Source organism: Podarcis filfolensis (assembly GCF_964270895.1).
Source record: "Podarcis filfolensis genome assembly, chromosome: 14".
In the NCBI taxonomy this organism is placed as follows: Eukaryota; Metazoa; Chordata; class Lepidosauria; order Squamata; family Lacertidae; genus Podarcis; species Podarcis filfolensis.
In genome coordinates, this window is record NC_139616.1 from 286,287 (window position 1) to 313,616 (window position 27,330).

The 27,330-nt window shown below is 46.2% G+C and overlaps 1 protein-coding gene across 2 annotated transcripts in view; it reads right to left on the reverse strand.

Moving 5' to 3' along the window:
- Window positions 1-21,536: 21,536 nt before the first annotated feature.
- Window positions 21,537-27,330, reverse strand: part of SNX33 (sorting nexin 33) — a 36,940-nt gene continuing 31,146 nt past the window's right edge. The window contains exons 3-4 of one of the 2 annotated variants that reach the window (XM_083586606.1): window positions 26,640-26,736; window positions 21,537-22,623 (exon numbers count right to left, since the gene is read on the reverse strand). In XM_083586606.1, the coding sequence (XP_083442732.1) occupies window positions 22,380-22,623; window positions 26,640-26,736 (341 nt within the window). In that variant the 3' untranslated portion in view covers window positions 21,537-22,379. The remainder of the gene's footprint in view (window positions 22,624-26,639; window positions 26,737-27,330) is intronic. The other variant, XM_083586607.1, reaches the window with a different exon arrangement.

The following is a 27,330-nucleotide window of genomic DNA, read 5'->3' on the forward strand; positions in this document are numbered from 1 at the left end:
TCTGAGGCAAAAGAATGGCTAAAGGATCACCAATTCCCCTGCAGCCCCAAAGGTGTCTTCTCACACACTTCACTGACAAAACACTAAATTATCCAGGATCTTAAAATTCCTCACATGATAGCAATGTTGGGCCCCCAGATTTCTCTATAAAACAATCTCTGAGCACTGAGGCTCCCCCCACTAAGCCTCACCACCACCCCTGAGGCGTGACTCCCTTAGAATCATAGAACTGTAAAGTTGGAAAGGACCACAAGGGTCATCTAGTCCAACCCCCTGAAATGCAGGAATCTTTCTCCCAATGTGGGGCTCAAACCCATGACCCTGAGATTAAGAGTCTCTTGCTCTACTGACTGAGCTATCTCTTGAGGATAAATGAATCCTGGAGGCAACAGCAGGATATCAGCAATTCCTTAGGGACCATCCAGCGGCTCTAGATACCAGTACTGTAATCCTCTCTGATTTGCACACGAAAGGAAACTGAAGAATCTTCTGTAGGGGTGTTTTTCAAACTTAGGGTAGGTGGGGGTCTTATGTGTTCAGGGCAGCAGAGTGCACTGCAATGCCCATGAGATCCCAGCCACCCGCCACCTTTGTTTGCCCAAAAGCCAGGGCCGGCAGCAGGATCCACAGGGGCAGCAGGTCCTGATGTAGATATTACGTTGCTCCTTTCTGATATAGGTCTTCACTCTCTTCTTCTTCCCTGGTGGCGAAGGGGGGGTGCCATTTTGTGGTTCGCTGCAGCTTCCAAAATGTCTTGGTCCAGCCCTGCCCAAGGCACTCTGCACATCCTTTGTGCAACTTGGCATCATGGGCCAGCACCACCCCGGTTTCCTGTGCCAAGCTTGCTGTGCTTTGCTCCTTTTCTGGAAAAAGCAGAATAATGTGTTTCTTCCAGGCACCTGGGTGCAGAGAAAGCTGATGACTGAGAGTCACTATCCTGCTCATACGTAGGAGGATGCTTTACTGAGTCAAATGATTGGCCCATCCGGCTCAGTATTGTCTACACTGCCTGGCAGCAGCTCTCTGGGGCTACCAAGGGCTACCTGGCACCTTCTGCATGCAGTGTCCAATCCCTGAGCCACTATATCTCATCCAAGTGAGATATTTAAGAGGCCTTCTTCAGAAGGAAATGTGCTGGAGGTGGTTGTGATTCCTGCATTGCAGTAGGTTGGTCTAGATGACACTTTGGCTCCCCCCTTCCAACTCTTCAGTTCTATTATTCTATTATGCACTTGCTTCAGACATGGCAAGTCACAGGAGCGCTTTCAGCAAAGTCTGCACAACCACCTGCTAAGAGATGGCCTTCAGGACCTCCAAGGTCCTGTTCTAACCCTGTGACAATATCTGCCATGTGCGTTCTTTGGGCTGAGAACAAAATTGGCACACACACCGAAGCAGGCAGACCATGGTGGGCTGGCACTTCACTGGCTGGGGGCTGCCCAGTTTAAGGCAGGCCAGTGAGACACAACAATCTCTCCCACCAACAGAGGCAACCTGTAGTGCTCATAGGTAAAGGTAAAGGTACCCCTGCCCGTTCGGGCCAGTCTTGCCAGACTCTAGGGTTGTGCGCTCATCTCACTCTAAAGGCCGGGAGCCAGCGCTGTCCGCAGACACTTCCGGGTCACGTGGCCAGCGTGACAAGCTGCATCTGGCGAGCCAGCGCAGCACACGGAACGCCGTTTACCTTCCCGCTGGTAAGCGGTCCCTATTTATCTACTTGCACCCGGGGGTGCTTTCGAACTGCTAGGTTGGCAGGCGCTGGGACCGAACGACGGGAGCGCACCCCGCCGCGGGGATTCGAACCGCTGACCATGCGATCGGCAAGTCCTAGGCGCTGAGGTTTTACCCACAGCGCCACCCGCGTCCCCTGTAGTGCTCATACCTTAGGCCAATCACATGGAGCTTATAACTCGCATGCTGCCTCCTGCATTGTTTTTGCTGTGTTTGCAGTCCCAAAGTGACCTCCTTGGGACATGAGCCTGGGCAATGTGTCTGGGGGTTGTGGGCTGCCCAGACAAAAAGATCCTCCTGTCAGCCTCACTGATGTGGTCCACAGGAAAAAAGGCATTTGGCATCAGCTTGGCTGCAGGAGTTGCCAGAATGAGGCATACAAGACACCATTCAACTGTCTTAGGCAGTGGTTTTCAACCTTTATGAGTCCATGGCTCCAACCACATTCTTTTTGCGGCTCCCCTGTGAAAGCCACTTTCGCTGAGGTTCCGTTACAAGACATGCATAAGTGGGGATTTGCCCGTTCTGCGCCCCCCCCTTTTGGTGCAGTTTTTGGTGCACGTGCAAGTGGAAGCACACATTCCTATGGGAACCCAAGCAATGCCACTGCTCTGCACTCCAGCTGGCAGCCCCAGCCTGCCTTTCCTGAAATTAATGAGGAGAGGGCAAAACAAGATTACGATTAAAAGCAGAAATATTTTGTCATTGCGGGGAAGGAAAGCGAGAAACACACAGCACAGGACACACATGCAGACATGGTCCTTTCCTGCAAGATTCTCCCTGTCCTCAAAAAGCTGGGTGGCTGTCAAAAAGTAGAGGGGGTTGCCTGGGGGGAGAGGGAGACAGGAAGAGGGGGGGAAGGATGTTGAGGGTAGAAGGAGAGAAAAACACAGCAGACACTCCCCACTTTCAGGGTTATTTTTAAATCCCTCCCTATAGAACACACACATATCCAGGCCCATGCACCATCAAGATACTTTGCTTTTTTTCTTGCATTTATCAAGCCCTTTATGTAAAACTAGGGAACTGTTAGTTACTGAAGCTGGGAAGGATTTTTGTTGGGGGGGGGGAAGAGATTTTAAGAAGATAAGCAGTCGTGCAAAAGTGTTTCCCCACCTTTTTTTTTTGCTCCTGTTTTATTTTGGGAAATTAATGGGCTGCAAGGTAAGGAGAGGACAGTCCCCCAGGGCTTCCCTGAACATTCCTCAACTGACCTCAGGGTGCCATGGCAAACAGGTTCAAAACCAACGGTCTTAGAGATTCTGTTCTGGGTACACACTGAAGTGTCACATAAAATGAAGTGTCACATAACAGCCAGTCCCTCTTACCTTGGAACTCTGAGCATTGTAGCTCTGGGCAGGGGGTGGGATTCAGCACCCTCGGCAAACTACAGCTCTTGGAATTCTTTGGGATGGAGCCACGACTGTTTAAAGGAGAAATTTATCAAGCCAGACATGTTGGGCTTTTACCCATTTTTACTGGAGCAGAGGTTGTCCCAGGCCTGATGAGTACCATTCAAGAGTTCAGGAGGGGGATATTTCTGAGGGATATTCTCTCACTTTCTCCAAGAGCAGCCGCAGGGTTTAATAAATGCAGCTGCTAAATGCCAGAGAAAACTTGCTGTCTTGACTCCCAGAGGCTTTGGACCAGTGGATCTCGGCTCCTGAAGGAATGTGATGAAATGCCAAGATCATCCAGTGCAGGGGGGCAGGCGGGGAGTTGCACGCAGGGCAGCGTGTGAGCAGGGTTGCAGCAACCATCTGTGCAGGAGGAATTGTTCTGTCTCCACCCCACCCCAAGCCGCAAAAGCTCTACTGTGGGGGGGGGGGGGACACACACATAGGAGGTCTTTGCTTTTTCCTTTTTGTCTGCCTCTCTGCCCCATCACTGCCCCACTTAGTTGCTGGCCAACTGCTGGCTCTTTGGAGGCTCAGCCAATTGACCAAACTCTTTCTCCAGGTCCTAAATTTGGGATGCAAAAAGACTATTTTTAAATAGGAGGCAGTGCAAGACTGAGGTGTTGCTACGAGTCAGGGGCCTCTCTTCATCATCACAAGGAAGGAGCCAGTTTGGCTCAGGGAACCATAGGCAGCCTCTTAGAAGTTTGTGTATTATGGGATTACAAAACCCCATTCGGTCCCAAAGCTCAGAGACCAATGAGGGCCAGTCCCTCTCTCGCTCAGCCTAGCCTACCTCACTGGGTTGTTGTGATGATTTTTAAAAATGGTATTTAGGTTCTAGTAGTACTTCCTCACCCATGTCTTGGAGTAGTGGCTGCAGCATCAGTCCAGGACTGGATTGACCCAGGTCCAAGTTCTCGCTCAGCCTTGAAGCTCATGGGGTAACCAAAGTGTGTCTGGCGTCTCTCAGCCTAACCTGCCTTACAGCCTTTGGGTCTTTTCTGCTCTTCTGTTTCTAGGGAGAAATTGGCCAGCCGACAAAATGATAGAACAGTGTGGAGGAAGGTGAGGCCCTCCAGATATTGCTGGACTACAACTCCCATAAAACCCATAAAACCAGGAACTGGAGCTGACAGAATCCAGCAGCATCTGCAGGACCACAGGTTCCCCTCCCTGCAATAAACTTCATCTCTCCATGGTGAAAAATTCCACCAGCTGATTTCTGCTGATAAAGGCATGGGAAGAGAGCAGACTGATTTTTGTCCCCTGGTGCCCCTGGTTTTTGTCTAGGTGCCATTTCCCCAGAGTTTTGCTGGCTTCCTCCTTGGACTCCTGGGAGCACACACAATTTCTTGCACATATTCCCTATAGTTAGAACAAGATGCAAAAGAGGTTGAAATAGGTCTAAAGTATTGGGGCAAACGTAGTCTGGGTTCTACAGGGCAAGAGCATGTGCTGGATTTGGGCAACGGCAGCTGTTGGGGGAGCATGGCTTGTCCATCCTCACTATACATTTGGATCCACTTCCCTGTTGGATTTTCTACCTGTCCTGCAGCTCAATGCAATACTTTGCATGCAGACAGTGAGAGTCGATTTGCAGCATCAGTGGGTAAAGACGGTGGGAACATGTGGAAGGTTTTCCCTGCAGATGATGGAGCAGGCTTGTTCCCTGTTGCTCCAGAGGTGAAGGCAAGAGCCAGTTGATGGGAATTTCAGAGGTGGGGATTTCAGCTCAGTATTCAGAGGAGCTTCCAAATGGTGGGAACTATTAAAAAACACAGCAAATGCCTCAAGAGGTGTTGGGATTTCCATTGTTAGACCTATTTAAGCAGGGGCTGGACAGCCACCTGTCAGGGATGCTGTAGCTGCATCCTGTATTGCAGATCCTGCAGTGAGAAGAGGGTTACATTGGATGATCTCCAAGGTCTCTGTGATTCCAGTAGGAAACCCTGGAGAGGCCCGACCAGTCATTGCAGGCAATAAGGAGTTTGATGGACCAATGGTCTGTCTTGGTTAGACAGCTTTCTATGGACGCTCACTTGAATTCCCACTTATTTACAAAATAATAATTTTAAAAGACCCAAGACTCTGGACGCTAAGGTCCCAGAGCAGGTTACAACACTGCACTGGCTACCAGTTAGGTTCTGGACCCAACTCAGAGTGCAGGTTTTGACCTATAAAATCTTATGCAGCTCAAGACCCCCATAGCTCAAGGACCGCCTCTCCCCATATGTAACAACCTGGAGCTGCCATCATTATCTGAGCACCTTCTTTGTGTGTCCCCTCCTTGGGAGGTCTGGATGGCAGCAACACAAGAATCGTGGGTGGCTTCCCACCTGTGGAACGCTCTCCCTGAGCAATCTCACTTGGCACCATCATTACATATCTCCAGGCACCAGGCAAAAGGATTCCATTTTAATCAGGCCTTTTGGCTTTTAACTACTGATGGCATTTTTGCATGGGGGGGATGTTTTAATTTAGTGGTTGTTGCTGTTGTTGGCTAGTCTTAATGTACGTGTTTGTTTTCTTTCTTAAAATATTGTAAGTCATTTTGAGTTCCAGTGGCAAAAAGTGACTAATAAATTTAATCAATCAATCAATCAATCACAATCACAATAAAAATAACAATAGCCATCTAAAATACAGCAATGTCTTAGCCTGTCTCTGAGGAACATGTTTTGCACTTTTGTCACAGGTAAAGGTAAATGTAAAGGACCCCTGAACGGTTAAGTCCAGTCAAAGGTGACCATGGGGTACGGAGTTCATCTTGCTTTCAAGCCGAGGGAGCCATCGTTTGTCCACAGACAGCTTTCCAGGTCATGTGGCCAGAATGACCAAACCACTACTAGCACGGGGAGGGCCGTGATGAGTGCCAGAGCGCACGGAAACACCGTTTACAGATCCCTTGTCTAGAAGAGAGAAATAGGGCTTGATGGCGTCAAGGGGTGAGACTACAGTTCTATAAACCAGCTGACTTGATATATGGACTTAAAAACCTAAAAAGAGATCTTCAGGATCTGCTCAAGGGCTCATAGAATCATAGAATCATAGAGTTGGAAGAGACCACAAGGGCCATCGAGTCCAACCCCCTGCCAAGCAGGAAACACCATCAGAGCACTCCTGACATATGGTTGTCAAGCCTCTGCTTAAAGACCTCCAAAGAAGGAGACTCCACCACACTCCTTGGCAGCAAATTCCACTGTCGAACAGCTCTTACTGTCAGGAAGTTCCTCCTAATGTTTAGGTGGAATCTTCTTTCTTGTAGTTTGGATCCATTGCTCCGCGTCCGCTTCTCTGGAGCAGCAGAAAACAACCTTTCTCCCTCCTCTATGTGACATCCTTTTATATATTTGAACATGGCTATCATATCACCCCTTAACCTCCTCTTCTCCAGGCTAAACATGCCCAGCTCCCTTAGCCGTTCCTCATAAGGCATCGTTTCCAGGCCTTTGACCATTTTGGTTGCCGTCCTCTGGACACGTTCCAGTTTGTCAGTGTCCTTCTTGAACTGTGGTGCCCAGAACTGGACACAGTACTCCAGGTGAGGTCTGACCAGAGCAGAATACAGTGGCACTATTACTTCCCTTGATCTAGATGCTATACTCCTATTGATGCAGCCCAGAATTGCATTGGCTTTTTTAGCTGCCGCGTCACACTGTTGGCTCATGTCAAGTTTGTGGTCAACCAAGACTCCTAGATCCTTTTCACATGTAGTGCTCTCAAGCCAGGTGTCACCCATCTTGTATTTGTGCCTCTCATTTTTTTTGCCCAACTGCAATACTTTACATTTCTCCCTGTTAAAATTCATCTTGTTTGTTTTGGCCCAGTTCTCTAATCTGACAAGGTCGTTGTTTTTTTTAATAATAAATTTTTATTGGTTTTACAACATATATTAACACACAAAAACTAACAGTTCACAACATAACACATTAACAAAGAAACATATAAACACGTATAATTTCATCACCTTTTTTTCTTAAACCTTATTTCAACGACTTCCCCATACCTCCCTTTTCTGCATCCCTGTTTTAAACTTTTTCAGCAACCCCTAATTTCAATTACTTATGATTCAATTTCTCTGATCCTTTTTCTCTTACCCAATCATTTATCGCTGCAATTCTGTTTTACGTTACCCATGACATTTTAGCAATCATTAATCTTACAACAGTTCTTAAGATAAACTTTAAATTTCTTCCAATCTTCTTCCACCGTCTCTTTCCCTTGGTCACGGATACTGCCAGTCATCTCGGCCAGTCCCATATAGTCAATCACCTTCGTCTGCCACTCTTCCAGCGTGGGTAGTTCTTGTGTCTTCCAATACTTTGCTAAAAGAACTCTTGCTGCTGTTGTAGCATACATAAAGAACGTCCTATCTTTCCTTGACACCAATTGGCCTACCATGCCCAGGAGGAAGGCCTCTGGTTTCTTGCGAAAAGTACACTTAAGTACCTTCTTAATTTCATTATAGATCATTTCCCAGAAGGCCTTGATCCTTGGGCACGTCCACCAAAGATGGTAGAAAGTACCTTCAGTTTCCTTACATTTCCAGCATTTATTATTGGGCGTATGATAGATTTTTGCAAGCTTGACTGGGGTCATGTACCACCTATAAATCATTTTCATAATGTTCTCTCTTAAGGCATTACATGCCGTAAACTTTATACCGGTAGTCCATAACTGTTCCCAGTCAGCAAACATAATGTCATGACCAATGTCTTGTGCCCATTTAATCATAGCTGATTTAACCGTCTCATCCTGTGTATTCCATTTCAACAGCAAGTTATACATTCTTGACAGATTCTTAGTATTGGGTTCCAAAAGCTCTGTTTCTAATTTTGACCTCTCCACCTGGAAGCCAATTTTCCTGTCCTGTTTGAAAACTTCATTTATCTGGTAATAATGAAGCCAGTCTCTTACTTTGGACTTCAATTTCTCATAACTCTGCAATTTCACTTTTCCCTCCTCATGTTCTATAATTTCCCAATATTTTGGCCATTTGGATTCCATATTAAGTTTTTTCACTTCCTTAGCTTCCATTGGTGACAACCACCTAGGGGTTTTGTTTTCCAACAAATCTTTGTACCGAATCCAAACATTATATAATGCTTTCCTAACAATATGGTTTTTGAAACCTTGGTGGGTTTTAACCTTGTCATACCATATATATGCATGCCAGCCAAATCTGTTATTGAACCCTTCCAAATCCAAAATGTCTGTGTTTTCAAGAAGCAGCCAGCTTTTCAGCCAGCAAAAAGCCGCTGATTCGTAATACAATTTTAAGTCCGGCAGGGCAAACCCCCCTCTTTCTTTTGCGTCAGTTAGTATCTTAAATTTTATTCTGGGCTTTTTGCCCTGCCAGACAAATCAATCTAGATATGTCTTTTTGCCACCTCTTGAAACAATCCATTTTATCCACAATCTGCAATATTTGAAACAAAAACAACATTCTCGGCAAAACATTCATCTTAATAACAGCAATTCGGCCTAACAAGGAAAGTCTCAAATTTGACCATATTTCTAAATCTTTCTTAACTTCTGTCCAACATTTCTCATAATTATCTTTAAATAAGTTCACATTCTTAGATGTCAAATTAATCCCCAGGTATTTCACCTTCTTTGCTACCATTAAACCAGTTTCACTCTGAAACTTCTCTCTTTCAGCAACTGTTAGATTTTTATCCAGTACTTTCGTTTTCTGTTTGTTCAACTTAAAACCTGCTACTTGACCAAATACTTGTATTAGCTCTAAAACTCTTCTCGTACTAGTGTCTGGCTCTTGTAAAGTTAATACTAGATCATCTGCAAACGCTCTCAATTTATATTGTTTAGCTCCGACCTGAATCCCTTTAACCAGCTGGTCCCCTCTAATCATGTTTAATAAAACCTCCAATACAGCTATAAAAAGTAATGGGGATATTGGGCACCCCTGTCGTGTCTCTTTTTCAATAGCAAATTCTTCAGTAACTACATTATTTACAATCAATTTTGCTTTTTGTTCAGAATAAATTGCACCTATACCATTCTCAAAGCCTTGGCCTACCCCCATCCCTTGAAGATGCTTTTTCATGAAGCCCCAAGAAATATTGTCAAAGGCTTTCTCCGCATCCACAAATATTAATACTGCCTTGGTATTAATATTAACTTCTAATAACTCCATAATATCTATTATATTTCTCACATTGTCTGATAGATGTCTTCCTGGAAGAAAGCCTGCCTGGTCTTTATGAATCTCCCTCACCAAAACTCTTTTCAATCTCTTTGCCAAAATGTCTGCAAAAATTTTGTAATCCACATTGAGTAATGATATAGGGCGGTAGTTCTTAATCTGGTTCTTCTCAGTCTCTGATTTTGGTATAAGTGTAATATACGCTTCTTTCCACGATTCAGGTGCCTTCTTCCCCTCTAAAATTTCGTTACAGACCTCCTTCAACGGTTGTATAAGCCATTCTTTCAAAGCTTTGTAATATCTGGAGGTCAGTCCATCAGGTCCTGGAGATTTTCCCAATTGCATATTTTGAATGGCTCCCTCAATTTCTTGTGTCAAGGTCGTTTTGAAGTGTGATCCTGTCCTCTGGGGTGTTAGCCACCCCTCCCAGTTTGGTGTCATCTGCAAATTTGATCAGGATGCCCTTGAGTCCATCATCCAAGTCGTTGATAAAGATGTTGAATAAGACCGGGCCCAAGACAGAACCCTGTGGCACCCCACTAGTCACTCTTCTCCAGGATGAAGAGGAACCATTGATGAGCACCCTTTGGGTTCGGTCAGCCAGCCAGTTACAAATCCACTGAGTGGTAGCATAGTCAAGACCGCATTTTACCAGCTTCTTTACAAGCATATCATGGGGCACCTTGTCAAATGCCTTGCTGAAATCAAGGTAGGCTACATCTACTGCGTTCCCTTCATCTACCAGGCTTGTAATTCTGTCAAAAAAACGAGATCAGGTTAGTCTGACATGACTTATTTTTCAGAAATCCATGCTGACTATTGGTGATCACAGCATTCCTTTCTAGGTGCTCACAGACTGTTTGCTTAATGATCTGCTCCAGAATCTTCCCTGGTATTGATGTCAGACTGACTGGGCGGTAATTATTTGGGTCCTCTCTTTTCCCCTTTTTGAAAATAGGGACAACATTTGCCCTCCTCCAGTCTGCCAGGACTTCACCTGTTCTCCAGGAATTCTCAAAGATGACTGCCAGTGGTTCTGAAATCACATCTGCCAGTTCTTTTAATACTCTTGGATGCAGTTCATCTGGCCCTGGAGACTTGAATACATCTAAACTAGCCAAGTATTCTTGTACCATCTCCTTAGTTATTCTGGGCTGTGTTTCCTCTGCTGAATCATTTGCTCCAAATTCTTCAGGTCGGGCATTGTTTTCTTTATCGGAGAAGACTGAGGCAAAGAAGGCATTGAGGAGTTCAGCCCTTTCTGTGTCCCCTGTTTGCATTTCACCATCTTCTCCTCTGAGTGACCCCACTGTTTCTTTGTTCTTCCTTTTGCTACGAACATACCCATAAAAGCCTTTTTTGTTGCTTTTAACCTCTCTAGCAAGCCTGAGTTCATTCTGTGCTTTAGCTTTTCTGACTTTGTGTCTACACGTGCTGGCTATTTGTTTGAATTCCTCTTTGGTGGTTTCCCCCCTTTTCCATTTTTTGTACACATCCTTTTTAAATCTTAACTCAGTTAAAAGTTCTTTAGGTAGCCACCCTGGCTTCTTTAGGCACCTTCCATGTTTCCGTCTCATTGGTATTGCCTGAAGTTGTGCTTTTACTATCTCCCTCTTAACAAACTCCCAGCCATCATGAACTCCCTTTCCTTTTAGTATTACTGTCCATAGGATCTCACCCAGCACTTCCCTAAGTTTTATGAAGTCGGCTTTCTTAAAGTCAAGAAATTGAGTCCTAGTATGCTTGGCTGCTCCTTTCCGCTGTATAGTAAACTTCAGAAGAGCATGATCACTCGCGCCTAATGGCTCATCTGGCTCACAGTGGACAACCAGATGCCCCAATAGAAAACCCACAAGCAAGGCTGGATGCAGAGCAGCACTCTGTAAGATGCATTTGAGGCAACATTCCCCCACCTCCTCAAAAAGGAAACCATTAGAATACACAAAGCTTCAAACCTTTTGGTCTGTGGAGATGATGGCTGCATCTCAAGGGTGAGAAAGCGGGTGGGACTACAACTCCCTTGATCTGGACTTACAAGTGATTAAATCATCTAAATGTGTCCTGCATTTCCCTTTACTGTGGTACCTCAGGTTACATACGCTTCAGGTTACATACGCTTCAGGTTGCAGACTCCGCTAACCCAGAAACAGTACCTCGGTTTAAGAACTTTGCTTCAGGATGAGAACAGAAATTGTGCAGCAGCGGCGCAGCGGCAGCAGGAAGCCCCATTAGCTTAAGTGGTGCTTCAGGTTAAGAACAGTTTCAGGTTAAGAACAGACCTCCGGAACGAATTAAGTACTTAACCCGAGGTACCACTGTACTGAAAACAGAGCATATTAGAGTCAGCTACTTGTCTCAATGGTTAAGTATAATTGTTTAATTCACACTGAAATGGAGAATGCCTGTGTGTATTTAACTAGAAGACTCCGTTAAAGCTAAAGAAGAGCAAAAGAGCTTGCTGAGCTGCTTGATGGGTTCATCACTAACTGTTATTGTTCTCTGATGAGGTGTTTAACTTTAGATCGAATGAGAGGTTGCTGAATTGCAAATCACCATCTTGGAAGGGTCGTAGCTGGAGTCTTTTTCCCCAGGCTCTGTGGAAGCAGAGATATCATGAAGCTCTTCAGGATCACACAGCCTTAGGCTGCAATGGAGGCTGGAATCGGAGAGAGACGAATTTTGATCACAGTCCTTTTTAAAGTTATTTCTAAGATAAGCACATGTATTATGGAATTATGTGCATATTTGATGTTTTTGTTCTGTTTTGAAGAAAGTTCTGCAAGTAAAATTTTGAATAATAGCTAATGGGTTCAGACAATGTTTCCTTCCAAAAAGAGTCAGTTTTATGCATTCAGTTGTTTCAAGCTGCACAATATTAATGTTTGCAATTAAAATGTCAGTAGCAATAAGATCTGCCTTTATTGAGTTGTGATGTCAAGCAATGCCAAACAGGGTACCAAATGCAGATAGATTATGCATATGTGCACAATTGCAGGTGGAAGATATTTTTCTTTATTTGTTATATTGCCCCTTATACGCTGACCCAAGGAGTCACTTTTAAAAACCCTTGTTTGTTCAAGGAAGCAATAATCCTCCGATAGAGCAGGTTCAACGGTTATTGAAATACAGTTGACTCCCCACTTATGCGGGGGTTGCGTTCTGGGGCCCCGCAAGCATAAGCGAAATGCACATAAGTGAGGAGCCCCCTGTGATACAGCTTCCCACCCAACAGCTGTTGTTGTGGGGGGTAGCGGAGCAGCAGCGAGAACTCCCATTTTGGAGCCCTTGAAATCTTTTCTTTTTACAGCTTTTAAAAACTTTATTTCTTCACTTTGGGCTCATTGACATCAGGCTCTGTGGAGGGTCTCTTCGCAAGCCTGTGGGATGTGAAACACATAGCAGTCAAGTACAACATTCCTAGAATGGATATGCTAGGAGATGCTTTGTACCAGCCAGGAGAAAACTTCTTGTTTTCTCCTGAGCTGGGACAAACTTCCTCTGCATGTGACCAGAGAGTAGGTGTGGCCTAATCTGGGCAAGAAGGAGCACACGTTCTTCTCTTGCTCTCTTCTTCTCAGTTTTGTTTCTCTCTATATGTGAGCAGAAGTGACTGCCTGTTTGCAGTCACTTAGGAATTAACTCCCTTATGGGTTAGTTCCACATGTGTATATAGTTTTGTAACCTAAGTCTGCCTTCTGGGATCCAACTGTGAACTGAATGAATGTGAGTAAACTACTTTTATATTGACTTTAATAAGATTGTCGTGCCTATTCTTTTTAAGAGGGACAAGAAGGGATCTTACAAGGAATCTTATTTAGAGAGGCTCAGACGAGCCTGCAACAAGCTAACTGCTGTGCAAATTTAAAAAGGGGGAATGTTTAAACTCTGCTAAGATATAGAACTAGCTAACACAAGTTAGGAAGGATATCATTAAACAATATATCCTCTCTTGCCTCCCTGAACATTCCCACAAAGCCATGGGGACTTTTCAGCTCTCTCCTGCTATGTCAGCTTTATTGAATTATTAACAGACCCATTACGTCTGTTACCGGAGAAGGAAGGCGGGGGGGGGAGAGAGAGAGAAAGTTCCAGGGTTAAAAATTAGAGTGGTGCAAACAAAAATAGCCTTTAGTTTGCCTTTCAGTTTAGCTCACTTCTGGGACCTGGAGATCATGATGCAAGAAATAACTAACTCCTTCCCAAATGCAGTGTGGAATCCAAGGACTGCAAAGCTCTTGAACCCAGCCATGTAGGCATAACCCATTTTTCCATAAAGCACAATTGCTGAAAAATGTCGTAAGATGCAACCACCACCCCTTCCTTTCCTTCCTTCCTTCCTTCCTTCCTTCCTTCCTTCCTTCCTTCCTTCCTTCCTTCCTTCCTTTCCTGCATTGCTTAGTCATTGCAGCACAGCATGAACTTACGGGGGGGGGGGGGATTAAACACATACTTCAAAGCCAGGCCACAAAGAACAGGGAGGAATGTTAAATGGAAGCAGGCTTGCTCAGTGCTCTGCGTTTATTACCCCCTCCCCTCCCCTTACAAAAAATACAGTGTCTGTTGGCAGCAGGTGTCCCATTCCTAGTGATGTCTGGGTGGCATTCCATTTGGGATCTTGGGTCTGAGCTGGTATTCAGCTGGATTTTGGCAGCATGGGAGAGCCTTTCCTCCAGTGTTAAGGCATGGAATATGGCGGCAGCGGCTGGCAACTGTTGTAGCCGGCAGGGAAAGCACGGAGTCCTCAGAGGCAGGTTTTACTCCAGCCGCATGATGGCATCAGGAGCCATCTGAGCAATCTCATTGCTGTGCCAGCCACTCCTTGAAAGCCCTGCCAGGCTGAGAGGGGGGAGTGAAGTGGGTTCAGGGTTGAATTTTAAAAAACAATCAAAAAACAGGAAGGTGAGGGAACAGATAGGCTATTTTTCTACCACAGGCTGACACAATATCAGTTTGTGAAGAATTTATATTTCATACATGCACAATACTAGCTGCTGGAAACCACAGGAGGAGAGAGGGCTGCTCTTGTGCTCGAATCTTGCTTGCAGGTTTCCCACAAGCATCTGGTTGGCCACTGAGAAAAGAGGAGACTGGACTAGATGGGCCCCTTTGGCTGGATCTAGCAGGCTATTCTTCTGCTCTCAGGTTCAAGAAGGTAGTTCCCTTTTCCTTCCCATTACAGAGACCAAAACAAAAACACCCACCCACACCCCGAAGTTAAACCTTGCCAGGAATTCCCTATTAAAATGCCATTTCTGGGCAGCCTTGGTATGCTCAGAAGCCATCCTGCATAAGAGGAAACCCGCATACAGCTCCACAGACATATGGCTACACTTGTGCATTCAGACCATGTCTCACTCACAAGGGGTATTTTTAAAAAATTGCACATTGCTGCAAATATGTGGAGAACTGAATTTAAGATTGCAAAATGAGAAAGTGAGGGAACCAACAGTCCAACTCCCATCATTCCTGCCCACTGGCTAGGACCAGCCCACCCATGAGGCAAGCTGTGGTGACTCCTCAGGTGACAGGATCCACATGGGTAGCAGATCCTGATGCAGAGGTCTACTTTCCCCTTGTTTCTGATCTGCCCTCACTCCTTCTTCCTGGGGGGGGGGGCGGCATTTTGTGGTTCGCCTCAGGTGCCAAAATGTCTTGGGCTGGTTCTGCCATTGGCTGGGTCTGGTGCTAGCTGGGTCCAAGAACATCTAACAGACATGAAACCCCCCCCCCCAACCGACCCAATACCTACCAGGACCAGATTAACTGCCTTCTGCCCTCAGGTGGATGGAGGATCCTGTCTCACTGCCAGTGTTAAGTAAGACCCAACTGCCCAATCCACTCAGTTTCAGGACCTGAAATGGGAACATGCCCCACAGAACTTGGCTGGAAAACTGCACTGCAAAATTTGGAAACTTTCTCAGGGTGGTTGTGTTTTGGTTCACGTATTGTTTTGGAAAACACAATTTTGGCAGGTTCACTTTCAAAAGTGAACGTAATTTAATTTCTCCCTCCTCCCTTGTTGTAGTCCAACAATGTCCAGAGGGCTCCACATTCCCCACTCGAGGACTCCACAGCAACCTCCATGGAAAAGCCCAGCTCTGCTTGGGACTTGTCTTGCAGCAAAGCGACAGCCTCTGGCAGTAGAAAAGCAAGATTGATGATAAGGTGGAGGGAAGCAGACCTGATAAGGAAGAGACCAGGAGGAATACGGTCAGGCAGCAGAGCAGCTGGTGGAACCCCATTGTTCATGGGTCTTTTTTTAAAAAAAAAAATGCCAATAGGAAACATCTCTTTGTGACCTGCATGACACTGGAAGACCATCGCAAACTGCAGGGACACTGGTGACCCTTTCCCAGGAAGACTTGGGGGGAGGCCCATGGCCCAGTGGCAGAGCATCTGCTTTGTGCAAAGGCCACAAATTCAATCCCAGACATCTCAGAGAGATGTAGGAGCAGCTGGACATAGAGGATAGGGCTATTTTTTCATGGACACGAATCACCCCAGTCTCAGATAAGCCAGCAGGTGCTATGTTAACTAAGCCAGTTGCTATGGCAACAGCCCAGTGCCCTCTATAGATGATTAAGGGATATCAGCTCAGCAGTCTGGGCTCTTGAGCTCATTGGCCAGTCAGTGAGTCTCTCTGTGACTCGGCGTCTGTGCTACGCCTTGAAGCTGGAGCAACAGGGAGACCACAGGAGGGGAGAGGGCTGCTCTTGTGCTCAAATCCCGCTTGCAGGTATCCTTGGGGGCATCCGGTTGGCCACTGTGAGAACAGGAGGCTGGACCAGCTGGACCCCTTTGGCCAGATCCAGGAGATGCTCTGCTTTGGTTCTTAAGAGAAGGTCTCCAGAGCTGCATCTCTTGTTGCTTCACTTTCTTTCACTAGCAGCAGCAGGAGGAGGAGGAGGAGGAGGAGGAGGAGGAAAATAGGCTTCCTCTTGCTTGCCTCGCCTTGCAAGCAAGAGGGAAGGGAAAGGGTGTTTGATTCTCTGAGACTCGTCAGAAAGGAAGAATGTGATCTGAAGGGAGGGACCTGGAGGACAGGCAGACTTGGAACGTCTGGTTCCAACATGTGGCACAAACAAGTTGTTAAGCCCTCTTGCACAACAACAGCATGGAGTCTGTAAGCAAATCCAAAACATTCCCACTTCCTAACCTGATGCCTCTGGCAAGCCTGTCAGGGCAACGGCCCTCTTCACCTGAGGTCCCCACAGACTGGTATCCAGAGCCTGCTCCCTCTGAGTGCTGGAAGATTCAGGACAGATAAAAGGAAGTCCATCTGTGCACAGTGCAGAGTTAAACCATGGAACTCACTCCCACAAAATGCACTAGAGGATTAGACAAATTCATGGAGATTTCTGAGTTGGGGTTCAACAAAATGACTCTCGGCTTCCCTTCCAATTCTATCTGGTTGGCCACTGTGGGAACAGGATGCTGGACTAGAAGGGTCCCACTGGCCTGATCCAGCAGGCTCCTCTTACATTACTAGGTGCTTATGTTATTTAAATCTGGAGGTAGCATTTAGCCACAATGACTAAATAATAAGGCCACAGATAGCCTTATTATTTACTTATTTGCACTCTGTATTAATTGTATCAACTATTAATCCCACTCTTAAGCCCCAAAATGCTCCCACAGCAACTTACACGTTGCTTTATTATTAATGGTCCTTACCCTCAGGCTTAATTTTAAAAACACACACACACACACAAGAAAAGAACACATCACAGAAGGAAAATGGACTAGGAGGATGGAGAACAAATCACAGGCTTTGGCGTTGGAAGGGACTCCCAAGGCTCATCTAGTCCAACCCCCTGTAGTGCAAGAATCTCAGCTAAAGAATTCCTGGCAGATGACCATCCAACCTCTCCTTAAAAACCTCTAGTGAAGGAGAGTTCTTCCTGATGTTTGGTCAGGAAGCCATCCTACTCTTCGGAGCAGCAGAAAACAAGCATGCTCCATCATCCATATGACAGCTGTTCAGATATTTGAAGGTGCCTATAATAGCACCTCCATGAATTTTTCTAATCTTTCCTTAAATGAAGTTGCTAAGTTCCCATGGTTGGGATTCTAGAGATTGCCCCCCCCATCACCCTCACAAGCTGGCACCTCTAGTGAAGCAGCCACTGTCCCTCACATCCTCCGGCCTCTGGCCAGCCCTATAGCTTCAATCTGAGTTGTGGATATTTTTGGATATAGTATTTTTTTATATGGATTGAAACGAGATTAGCAGAGGACTTTTAAAGAATGTTTAGAGAATGCTCCCCACTTTACATGCTTTCACTTTTGCACAGGGGGCCAGAAACGTAACCCCCTAGTAAGTGGGAAGTCGCCTGTAGTCTATTGCCAGAGCAACACCTGCTCTTCTGCTCTTAGATGCCACCTCTGCAGGGAGCTAACCATGGTCCTGTTCTCCTGCAAACTACCCTGGACTCCATCAAAGCTTGTCCTCTGCAAACCCCAACCTGGAGCAGGTCAACCTCTCTGGAGCGAGACTGTGTGCGTGTTGCTTGGTGAAATTGCAACAGTGGTTGTCGTGTTGTAGTCAGGGGTAGGTGATGCTTCAGTGCTCTGCATCTCTCTCTCTCTTTCCAGGGTTAGCAGAGCTGGAATATATGGGGCAACTTGCATGGTCCCCCCGATGTTGCTGGATGTTGCTCCCATTGGCCCCAACCACTGGTCACACTTGCTGGGGCTGTTGGAAGTTGTAGCTCAACACCAGAGGGCCGCAAGTTCCACCTCTGTGAATGAAACTTAAGTGAATCCCAGCTCAAAATCCCAGCCATTGTGTCAGAAACTGGGTCTGATGATATGGAGGACAGGGAAGGGAACATAATCAGAGATGGCTTCCCGCCTTCCAGCTGGCAGGGTTAAAATATGAGGTGGAGCTGTCAAGTTCCTCATAGCTACTTAGTTACGCAGCAGGTGAAGGGGACGTTGCCAGGGTCCTGCCCTGCTGCTGCTAGCAAAAATCCACTGAGAAATCCATTCCCCCTGGAAACACACACTTCTGTAAGGGACGCTATATTGGAAGACTGGTTGGATCAGGGCAGTAGAACTCTGGCCCTCCAGATATTATCACTAATGTCATCATCATTATTTATTAAATTTGTATACCACCCTTCATCCGAAGATCACAGGGTGGTTCACAACATAAACATATGAAACAAAAACACAGAATACCCTGTATACCCATCGTGTTGTTGGACTCCCATCATTCCTGACCATTGCCCATGCTGGCTCAGACTTGAGGATCCTGGAGACCAACATCATCCTATACCAGGGATGGGGTAGGGGTTCAGATTGAGGGTCACACTGCCTTCTGGACAACTTTCCAGGGGCCACATGCCAGGCAAAAGTAGCAGAGCAACCCAGGAACATTTGTGAGGGATGATGGGTGTTGCATTGCAGCAACATCCAAAGAGCCATGGGCAGTGGCCGACCTCGGGGTCTCAAATTTCAGTGGTGCCGTGTGTGCGATGCCAAAATTTGGCACCCCGGCCTCTAGTCTTCCATTCTACATCATAGTTGTGGCCCCATGAGATTCTGTGCCCCGTGCAACTGAACCTAAATCTGCCTCTGCCAGAGGCTGCCCATCACTGTCTTAGAATCCAAAGTGTGCAATCAAAGTGTGCGAGACGATCTGAGGTTTGTTTGCTGGCTTAAGTGTCTAGTTCTCATGATTACAGAAGTTTGAAACTCTTCTTTCGGAAGGGGCTAAATGATCTGAAACAGGAGCACAAGTAGAAGGAAGCTTGTTGTTCCAGAGGCCTCATGCGTCAGAGGTCCAGGCATAAGCACTGTGCCAGGGCTGTGTGGTATTTTGACTGGGGCAGGAAATTCATGTTGCAGAACTGGTGCACATTGGGTCTGCCTGGTTTATGAAAATGACATGGAAATCACAATGCTGACATAAGAACACCGGTAAGCAAATTGCTTGTTGCTTCTCTGCATTTTTCAGCAGCAGGAGTTACTGACTCAAGGCTTAAAACAACATTCTGGTACCGCGAGAAACTCTGGAGTAAGTCCAAGCCAGGCCTGGTTTCCTTTCTATGCTGTAATTTATTCTCAATATTTCCCTGAGAAAACAAAGCCCACGCACCAGGCCAATCTATCAGCTAGCAAGTGTTGACAGTAACTAACTCCACTAACTTTGACATCCTCCCAATCAGCCAAGAAAAGGCGCCTGCCTGGAAGCAATTTATACCTACGGACATGGACATCCACCCCTCTTCTCAGAATCCTGTCTTGTAGGCACAATTGTGAAGTAGCTTTGAATAACAAGAGGTCACGCTCCACCCGTAGCTCTTTGCTCCTGTCGTTGCTCCCTTTCCTGCATTCGCCCACTCCCACCTCACCTGACCATGTGACTCGGACTTTCAACTTTTTGCAAATGAAAACAGGGACACTCCTTAACTTCGACATCATTGTTCCCACAGCAAGGACCTGCTTCCCAATCCACTGCAGCGAGGAAGGTGAATCTCTGGTTCATTGGCTGGGTGTGACTGCAGGGCACCCCTATCTGGCCGGAGGTCTCCCATCACTGCTGCCAAATCCTTTCCATTCTGAAATCTCTTCATGTCAAGTCCAGGCTTGCTAATCAAGGTTGACACAGACATACCTATCTGCATCTGTTTCCCCTTCCCAAAGTATTTGCAAATATGTAATCTTTCCCCCCACCCCTCTCTGCCCCTCCCACTTTCTTACTGACCACACCTGCTCAGAATCCACATTTGGGGAGGATTCAGATGCTGCAACAGCTTCTGCAAGGGTGAGAAAACACACACTTGAATATGCTTGACTATGCTTGGTGAGCCGCAGGAAATGCAAAAGGTGGTTACAGGAGTACCATCTCGCCTGGCAATAAAGCACATGCTCTGCATGCAGAGCCCCAGGTTCAATCATTTGCAGTTAGAACAGGGGTGGCTAATCTGCAGCCTTCCAGTAACTGCTGAATTACAACTCCTGTCATCCCTGGTCATGCTGGCTGGGACTGATGGATTTGAGTCCAAGCACATCTGGATAGCGAACCTGTGACTCAAATCCATCAGCCCCAGGCACTGTCAAGGCCAAAGGCTCTCCGAGTTAGATGGCTCTCAAGTGGGACAGCTGGAAATGACCACTCTTTAATGAGAATATACGAAATGGCCTAATACCAAGTCAGGCCATTGGTCTATCTAGCTCAATATTGTCAATACTGATTGGCAGAAGCTCTCCAGGGTTTCTGACAGGAGGCATCCTTGGTCCAACCTGGAGATGCTGGAGATTGAACCTGGCACCTTGGACAGGCAAGGCAGACACTCCACCACGGAGCTACTGCCCTTATGGAGACCCTACCAATCAGAGTCCACAATACTGGGCCACAGGGACCAAAAGCCTTTCTCATTACAAGGCATTTCAGTATGTCCAAGTGCCTCTTAGAAGCTGTAGAATGTGCATTGATGACATGGGGGCAGGGAGAGGCATGCATGGTGTTCGGCTGAAGCTCAGATCAGACTGTGTGTCTCCAGCTCATTTCATGCTCTCAGGAACCCTGAAAAAGTTCACAGAATCATAGAATTATACAGAGTTGGAAGGGAATCAAAGGGTCATGTAATCCCTGTGCATCAATGTGCATGCTTTGATGTGGGTGGGGAACTTATCTGACACATGGGATTCTCCCCAGCCCTGCCCCCTTCTCCCAGCCCCCCCCCCCCCCCGCCTTCCTGCATGTATTGCATCCTTGAACTCCCATGTTGCCTCTTACTTCTTTGGGTGGAGGATAAAAGAGGAGTGTGTAGAAACCAGCCTCATGTTTCCTCTGCCCACTGTTGCCTTTGGCTCCGCCCACCCCTGAAATGTGGCCCTCGGGAGCTTGTCCAGAATGGGCTCAACATCCCGAGTTCAGGGAGTGCGTTATGATCTTCAAGATGTCAAGGGCGAGTCTCGTCCCCAGGCTATGAGCAAAGGCTCCTCAGCCAGGGCTTGTGCTGGTTGCATTTCCAGCCACAGGCTGGCAGCTCCTGGGAAGTGAGAGGGAAGAGCAGGATAGAAATTGGGGCCACCCACCCTTTCATATCACTAGCGTGAGTATAAAGAGTCAAATGGGATTCCCGCCCTGTGCAGCCTCCCTCTGCCAAGGCAACGCAGCATGTCAACATGTCTGAGCCTTTTTCAGACCATCCTTTGCCCCAGTTCACCATAAACAAAAGCTCCTGCACCCATTTTTAAAAACTAATTAATGACGATACAACGGACCCTTTGAATTTTGCCCCAAAATACACTTTAAGTAACAAACCAAGCAGAACATAAAAATTGTGGTTCCCAAGTATTGTTTTGATTTTAGAATACAAAAAATAATAATCCTGTAGTTATCTCTGTGGACAGTTTAGAAAAAAAATACAAAGGTGCTGATACCTTGTGTGTTTGTGTGATTTCCCAAAAAGATCCATTCTGTTGCACCAAAATTTACATTCCAATCCCTCTGCCTTTAAAAAAAACACTTATTTAAGCTCACCACAACCTATCTAGAAAGTACTGTTGTGATAAGCAGCAAACAACCCTGATCTCATTCACCAATTCAGTGGGGAACTGGGCACAATTAGGATGAGAAAACTCTAGAAGATCAAGCCTGAGAAGCAGCAGAAAACAAATAATAAACTCCAAGATGACAAAAGTTCTGTTTCCAATTCGTCTACAAAACATATTTTCTCACTTCCTCTGTAAACAATGCAGATTGGGAAGCCAGCAAACCCTGAGCAGAGGAAGACAGGATGGTGTGTTCACTGGAATGCCGTTTTGCCTCTCCGTTCAGTTTGGACGAAGAGAGAAGCTACAACATGGAGTTGGGTTGCTGGTGCTGCAAGCTTCCCTTTTTGATTGTGTGCATACTGAGGGGCCTTGAAGGCACCCAAGTCCACCTGGCAATGAGGCCTCCACCTCACCCTCCCATTCCTAAACCCCCTTAAAAGTACAAGCCTGGCTGTATGGTAGGAAGGCACACTTCTCATGCCCAGATGTACTCTTGTCCAGGCACAGAGGAAAATGCAAGCCCAGCTCATCCTCCTGCCAGGCAAATGAGAGCCAGGAGGTACTAGAGGCTGTCATACATCCGCAAGGTCTTCTCCAGCTGCTGACTGACTCTCTGGTAGAAGATGATCTGTTGCTTGAGGTATGACTGCATCATCCTCTTGAAGTCCAAGATGCGCCTCTCGTGGAAATGGTTCATCTCCGCCTGCAAGGCAAAGCCCACCACGCGGCAGCGCTTGCGGATCCCGTCTGCCTCCTCCTGGTCCATCTTCCCCTCGTCGCTCATCCTCTGGCTCTCCTTCACCTTGGCAAAGGCACCTGCCCGGGGGGAGCGGGGCAGAGAGAGACAGCAGGCAAAGGCAACACCATTAGATGGAGGGTACCCCACTCATAATCCTCGGTCTCCCCCTTTAAAAGGCACCGTTTGCTTTGGATGTGATTTTATGAATGCACAGTTGTTTTAAACCAGTGGTTCCCGACTTCATTTTGGGCGACCCCCCCCACCCCTTTGGTTCATCCCCAGTGCCCCCTATCAAACCCTATAAAAGCATCATTCAGAATAGCAGTTTGCATGACCCACTAAGGAAGATATTAACACAGTAAAATTCAGACCAGTAACAATTAATTGCACATTTATTCAAAATCCAATTAAAGCTATTTAATTAATTCAACAAAACTGATGAACACCCAGGCCCAAGGGAAACCTGAGGTTTACAGAAGCAGAAATGAGAACACAGTCTGAAAACAGTCCAATGAGGACTGAGCACGCTCAGTGGTTGCAGAATAAACTGGGTATTAATACCTCTATCAGTGTTTCTCAAATTTGGGTCCCCAACTGTTGTTGGACGACAACTCTCATCATCTCTTACCACTGGTCCTGCTAGCTAGGGATGATGGGAGTTGTAGTCCAGCAACAGCTGGGGACCCAAGGTTGAGAAACATTGTAAGTGGATACCTGGCACATTTTTATCAGGGCCAATGAGAGCGGGGTGTGGGGACCTGGTACAATTTTCTGGTGCCTGACTATCTGGCATGTTTTATGTAATTCTCAACAGAATATATAGTTAATGTCCAATGCATGCACAATCCTGAGTAACATTCTTGTAAACTTGTGCTGTGAACCAAGCATTTTCAACTCTATACGGATATTTGATTCTGCACTTTGACAGTGTGACAGCCCAGACACATCTTACTATGCACAGTTGCATTTGTATGTTTTTCTAAGTGAACACTGTGCAAATGCAACAAAGTTGTATAGTGCACATTGTGTTGTGTTACATGTACAAGTTTAACATTTGAAGTATAAGGTTTGTTTGACTACAATCATGGGGGTGTTGATATTATTGATATTAGTCATTAGGATCTTAATATTCTCAACAAGTACAAATATTATCATATCTATTCTTAACATAAAAATAAAATTGCACATTTATTTTATAGCCTTGTAAAAAAAATAAAAATTAGCCATTCCGCCCTTGCTGAGGGGCCCATTTTTTTTTTATTTTTTACTGGTGCCTAAACCTGCTCTGTCGTCCTGATTCTTATTTTACGCTAATGCAAACCATTTCAGTTCTACCTAACCATCTCAAATAAACTGTCTCACATTCCAAGGTAGTAATGATTACCACAATATTTACCATGGCCTTAACAGGTCAGGGTTTCTTGTTGGCTTAAGTTAATTTTGGAACCAGAAGGTTGCAAAAAGACTGCTCTGTGTTCTGATCTTGCTTTGACTTCTTGACTTCCTTATATCTTCCTTAAAATCACTGTCCCCCTTCTCCAAGCTAAGCATGATGCAATCTAGTTCTTATGTGTGGAAATAAATAATTAAAAGTGCAGTTTGACCTCAAGCAAGACAGACTGGGAAAGTCAGAGAGGGGCCACATTTGGATTGTCATATCAATAACCTTTGATATAAACAAGCTTTGTGAATTTGCCCACGCAAGCAAAAAAGCCAGGAAGCTACAGTTAACTATAGTTTCCTGTTGCATCTAAACTAGAAAACTGTGGTTGATCTAAAGTTTACTAACAGTGGAATCCTATATGTGGTCTGCTCAAACATATCTTTTCTGTAAACTGCTTTTTTTGTTTTTTTACAATCAAGCAGTTAATTAATTAATTAATCAATCAATCTCCTAGCTAGCTAGGAGAAGTGAGGTGAGCATGCCAATATATTTTCTAGTATTTCTTTAAGCACACACAGCCCAGAAATATCACCAGATATATGGAAATGGATGAAGCTCTTACAGGAAACATCTCTCATGCTCTCTTTTGGGGTAAATTAAAGAAGCAGTTCCAGCATGAGATAGGGAGATGGTTCTTTATTTGCTCAGATTACCATGACTTATAACTGGGGGGAGACTCAACCACCAAGCTTGGAAGGCTGGCTAACATCAATGCCACCCGAGTGAAAAGGACTATTGGTCTAAGACAAGGCCAAGAACAAGGCTGGCCCTACCATTAGACAGAATGAGAATCTGGGGGCCATAGCCATCTCCATTTTCCCAGGGTCTCCTCAAGTAGCTTGCTCTGGGGCCCCTAAGCAAGTCTGCAACCCTCAGGTACAGTGGAAGATGTTGCCCCATAATCACAAATAAAATTTAACTGCTGGTCTCGTAAGAAGATCCATGCAGGAGAGGAAGGCACCATCTTATCCTTTGCTTCAGGCAACAAAATGTCTTGGGCCAGCCCCCAAGCAAGCAAGAGGCATCCCGTTAGCCACTACGGACTTCAGCAGGACTCTCCTCGTGTTCGCAAGATTCTGAATCTATAAAGAATGAAGCCAAGAGTCCTCACTATCCAGCTGCCACCTCACGCTAATGCAAATGAAGAAATAACCCAGTTTTTGGCAATAAATAATTCAGATGGACTGCCTAATACACGAGGCAGGCACAGCGGACTGCCTTCTGCTCTCGCTGCTGCACAGTGGCCACCCTTCGGACTTACTCAGGCATAAAACCGCATCTTCTGGGCACAAAAAGAAGGGATAGCATTGGAAGAGTGCAGAAACCAGGCCACCTGCTGTCATTTGCAATGTACTCCCCATCTATAATTGATTGGGTTTTGTACTTTCTCACTGCATGCACCCATTCACATCTGCTTGCAAAACTTGTGCCACTATTGCCATGACATCTGCATTTGCACCAGCGAATATATTCTGTCTCGAAATTATTGGTATTAGGTAGTTAGATTTTGAAGACTGCAAACCAGGTAACTGTGCAGCACGATCCTCTGAGTTTGATGGTACTTATTCCCAAGGACTTAACTCACAAATAAGAAAAGATTGCCATCTTATGATGCAGTCTTGTGGATGCCCCACCTTGCCCACTCGCCTCTTCTCACAGGGGCCAGCCAGATGCCTCCAAAGGAAACCCGCAAGCGGGATCTGAGCACCAGAGCAACTCTCCCCTCCTGCAGCGTCCAGCACCTGGGGTTCAGAAGCCTGTCTGCCTTCCAATGTGGAGGCACAGCAAAGCCACCAAGCCTTCAATTAGGTTTAACTGTGAAGAGAATGGGGCTTGCAGAGTGATCCTTGGTGTGGGAACAGGAGTGCCAGGAGGACGTCCTTATTTTCTTCCGTGGAGGATGTTCTGCCCAATCTTGGCTGCCCTTCAGTCTCATTTGGGGCAACACCCTTCCTGACCTGGTTAAAAATTCTTGGGCATTTGGCTCTCCTCTCCAGCTACTTTCTTCAGCCAAATCTTCTCTGGATTGAATCTTGCCTGTCTTTATTCCAACTCTTGTTATCTTCACAGGGACTTGGGGTTTTTTCAGTGAACAGAAAGCAGATAATCAGACCAATTCCAAATTAAGCCAGCCCCCAAATCCCTACGTAGACAAGCTTAATTTGCTCCTCAAATCCTTCCTCTGCCAGTCTGAAGGAGAACAAAATGAAACTATTCCAAAAATAAGCAGCTAAATGTCAAAAATAAGTGTCTAGACAAAAAGATTCAGCAAGATTCTGCATACTCTCGACGCTTCCCATGTGCCAACAGAATGTTGCCTCACTTCAGGAAACCATGACTTTTCCTGCCTCCTGGTCTTTCCTGAGTATAGGACTTTGGGGCAGGCCCCTGCCCCAGGTGGCAGCAGGGATAGAAAAGCCCCCACAAAGGCAGCAGGGCTGAGAGCTGACATAATACAGATCACAGTTGAAAAGCCACCATCTAAGTTCATTGGGCTGCATCCAATGCTAGTTGTACTTAGAATAGGCCCATTGGCATAAATGGGTATCATGATCTAAGGTATTTGGATACACCCCATCAAACCCAGAGCTTAAGCTTACCCAATTGCACCATTGTAAAAGCAATGATCCTACCCCTAACCCTACTTACCTGGGAGTAAGACCGATCCAGCTCCTAACAGTCAGGGTTGGGGAGCCTCTCCTTGGCTGGATGGCCTCCTGTCTGGGATGCTGCAGTTGCAGGATTCCTGCATTGAAGAAAGGGGCCAGACTGGATGGCCACCACGATACCCTCTACCTCTATTAATTCTATTAATTCACCAGCATGTCACTGTTTACATTAGCAAGATGCCAAGAGAATATGTGATTGGAAATACCCACGTCCTGCCCTTCTTTACAAATTGTCAACCTTAGATGGGTGGGGAACTGCTTCAGATGTTGCTGGACCAGAATTCCCATCCTCCCTGACCACTAAGCATGCTGGCTTGGGCTGATGGGAGGCCAGAACCATCTGGAAGGCCAGAGGTTCCCCAGCCCTGTCCTAGGAGAAGAATGGCATAGAAGAGAATATGATATAGAAGAGGTCTGAAATAGAATCCTGCAATACCCCAAAGGCCCACTGAACGCATAGGCTTGCTCTCCCACCCTCACTGGCTCCAGGGAGTGGGAGCGGGCTGGGAAAGGGCCTTCTCTGTGGTGGCCCCTGAACTGTGGGACCCACAGAAGTGAGTCTGGTGCCTTCACAGCGACAGATTCTGGAGGATGCTGCAGATGGCTTCTCACCCTGCCTTGGGCACCTGAGGACAGGCCTTACTTTTATGGCTTCAAGTTGTTCTTTTAAA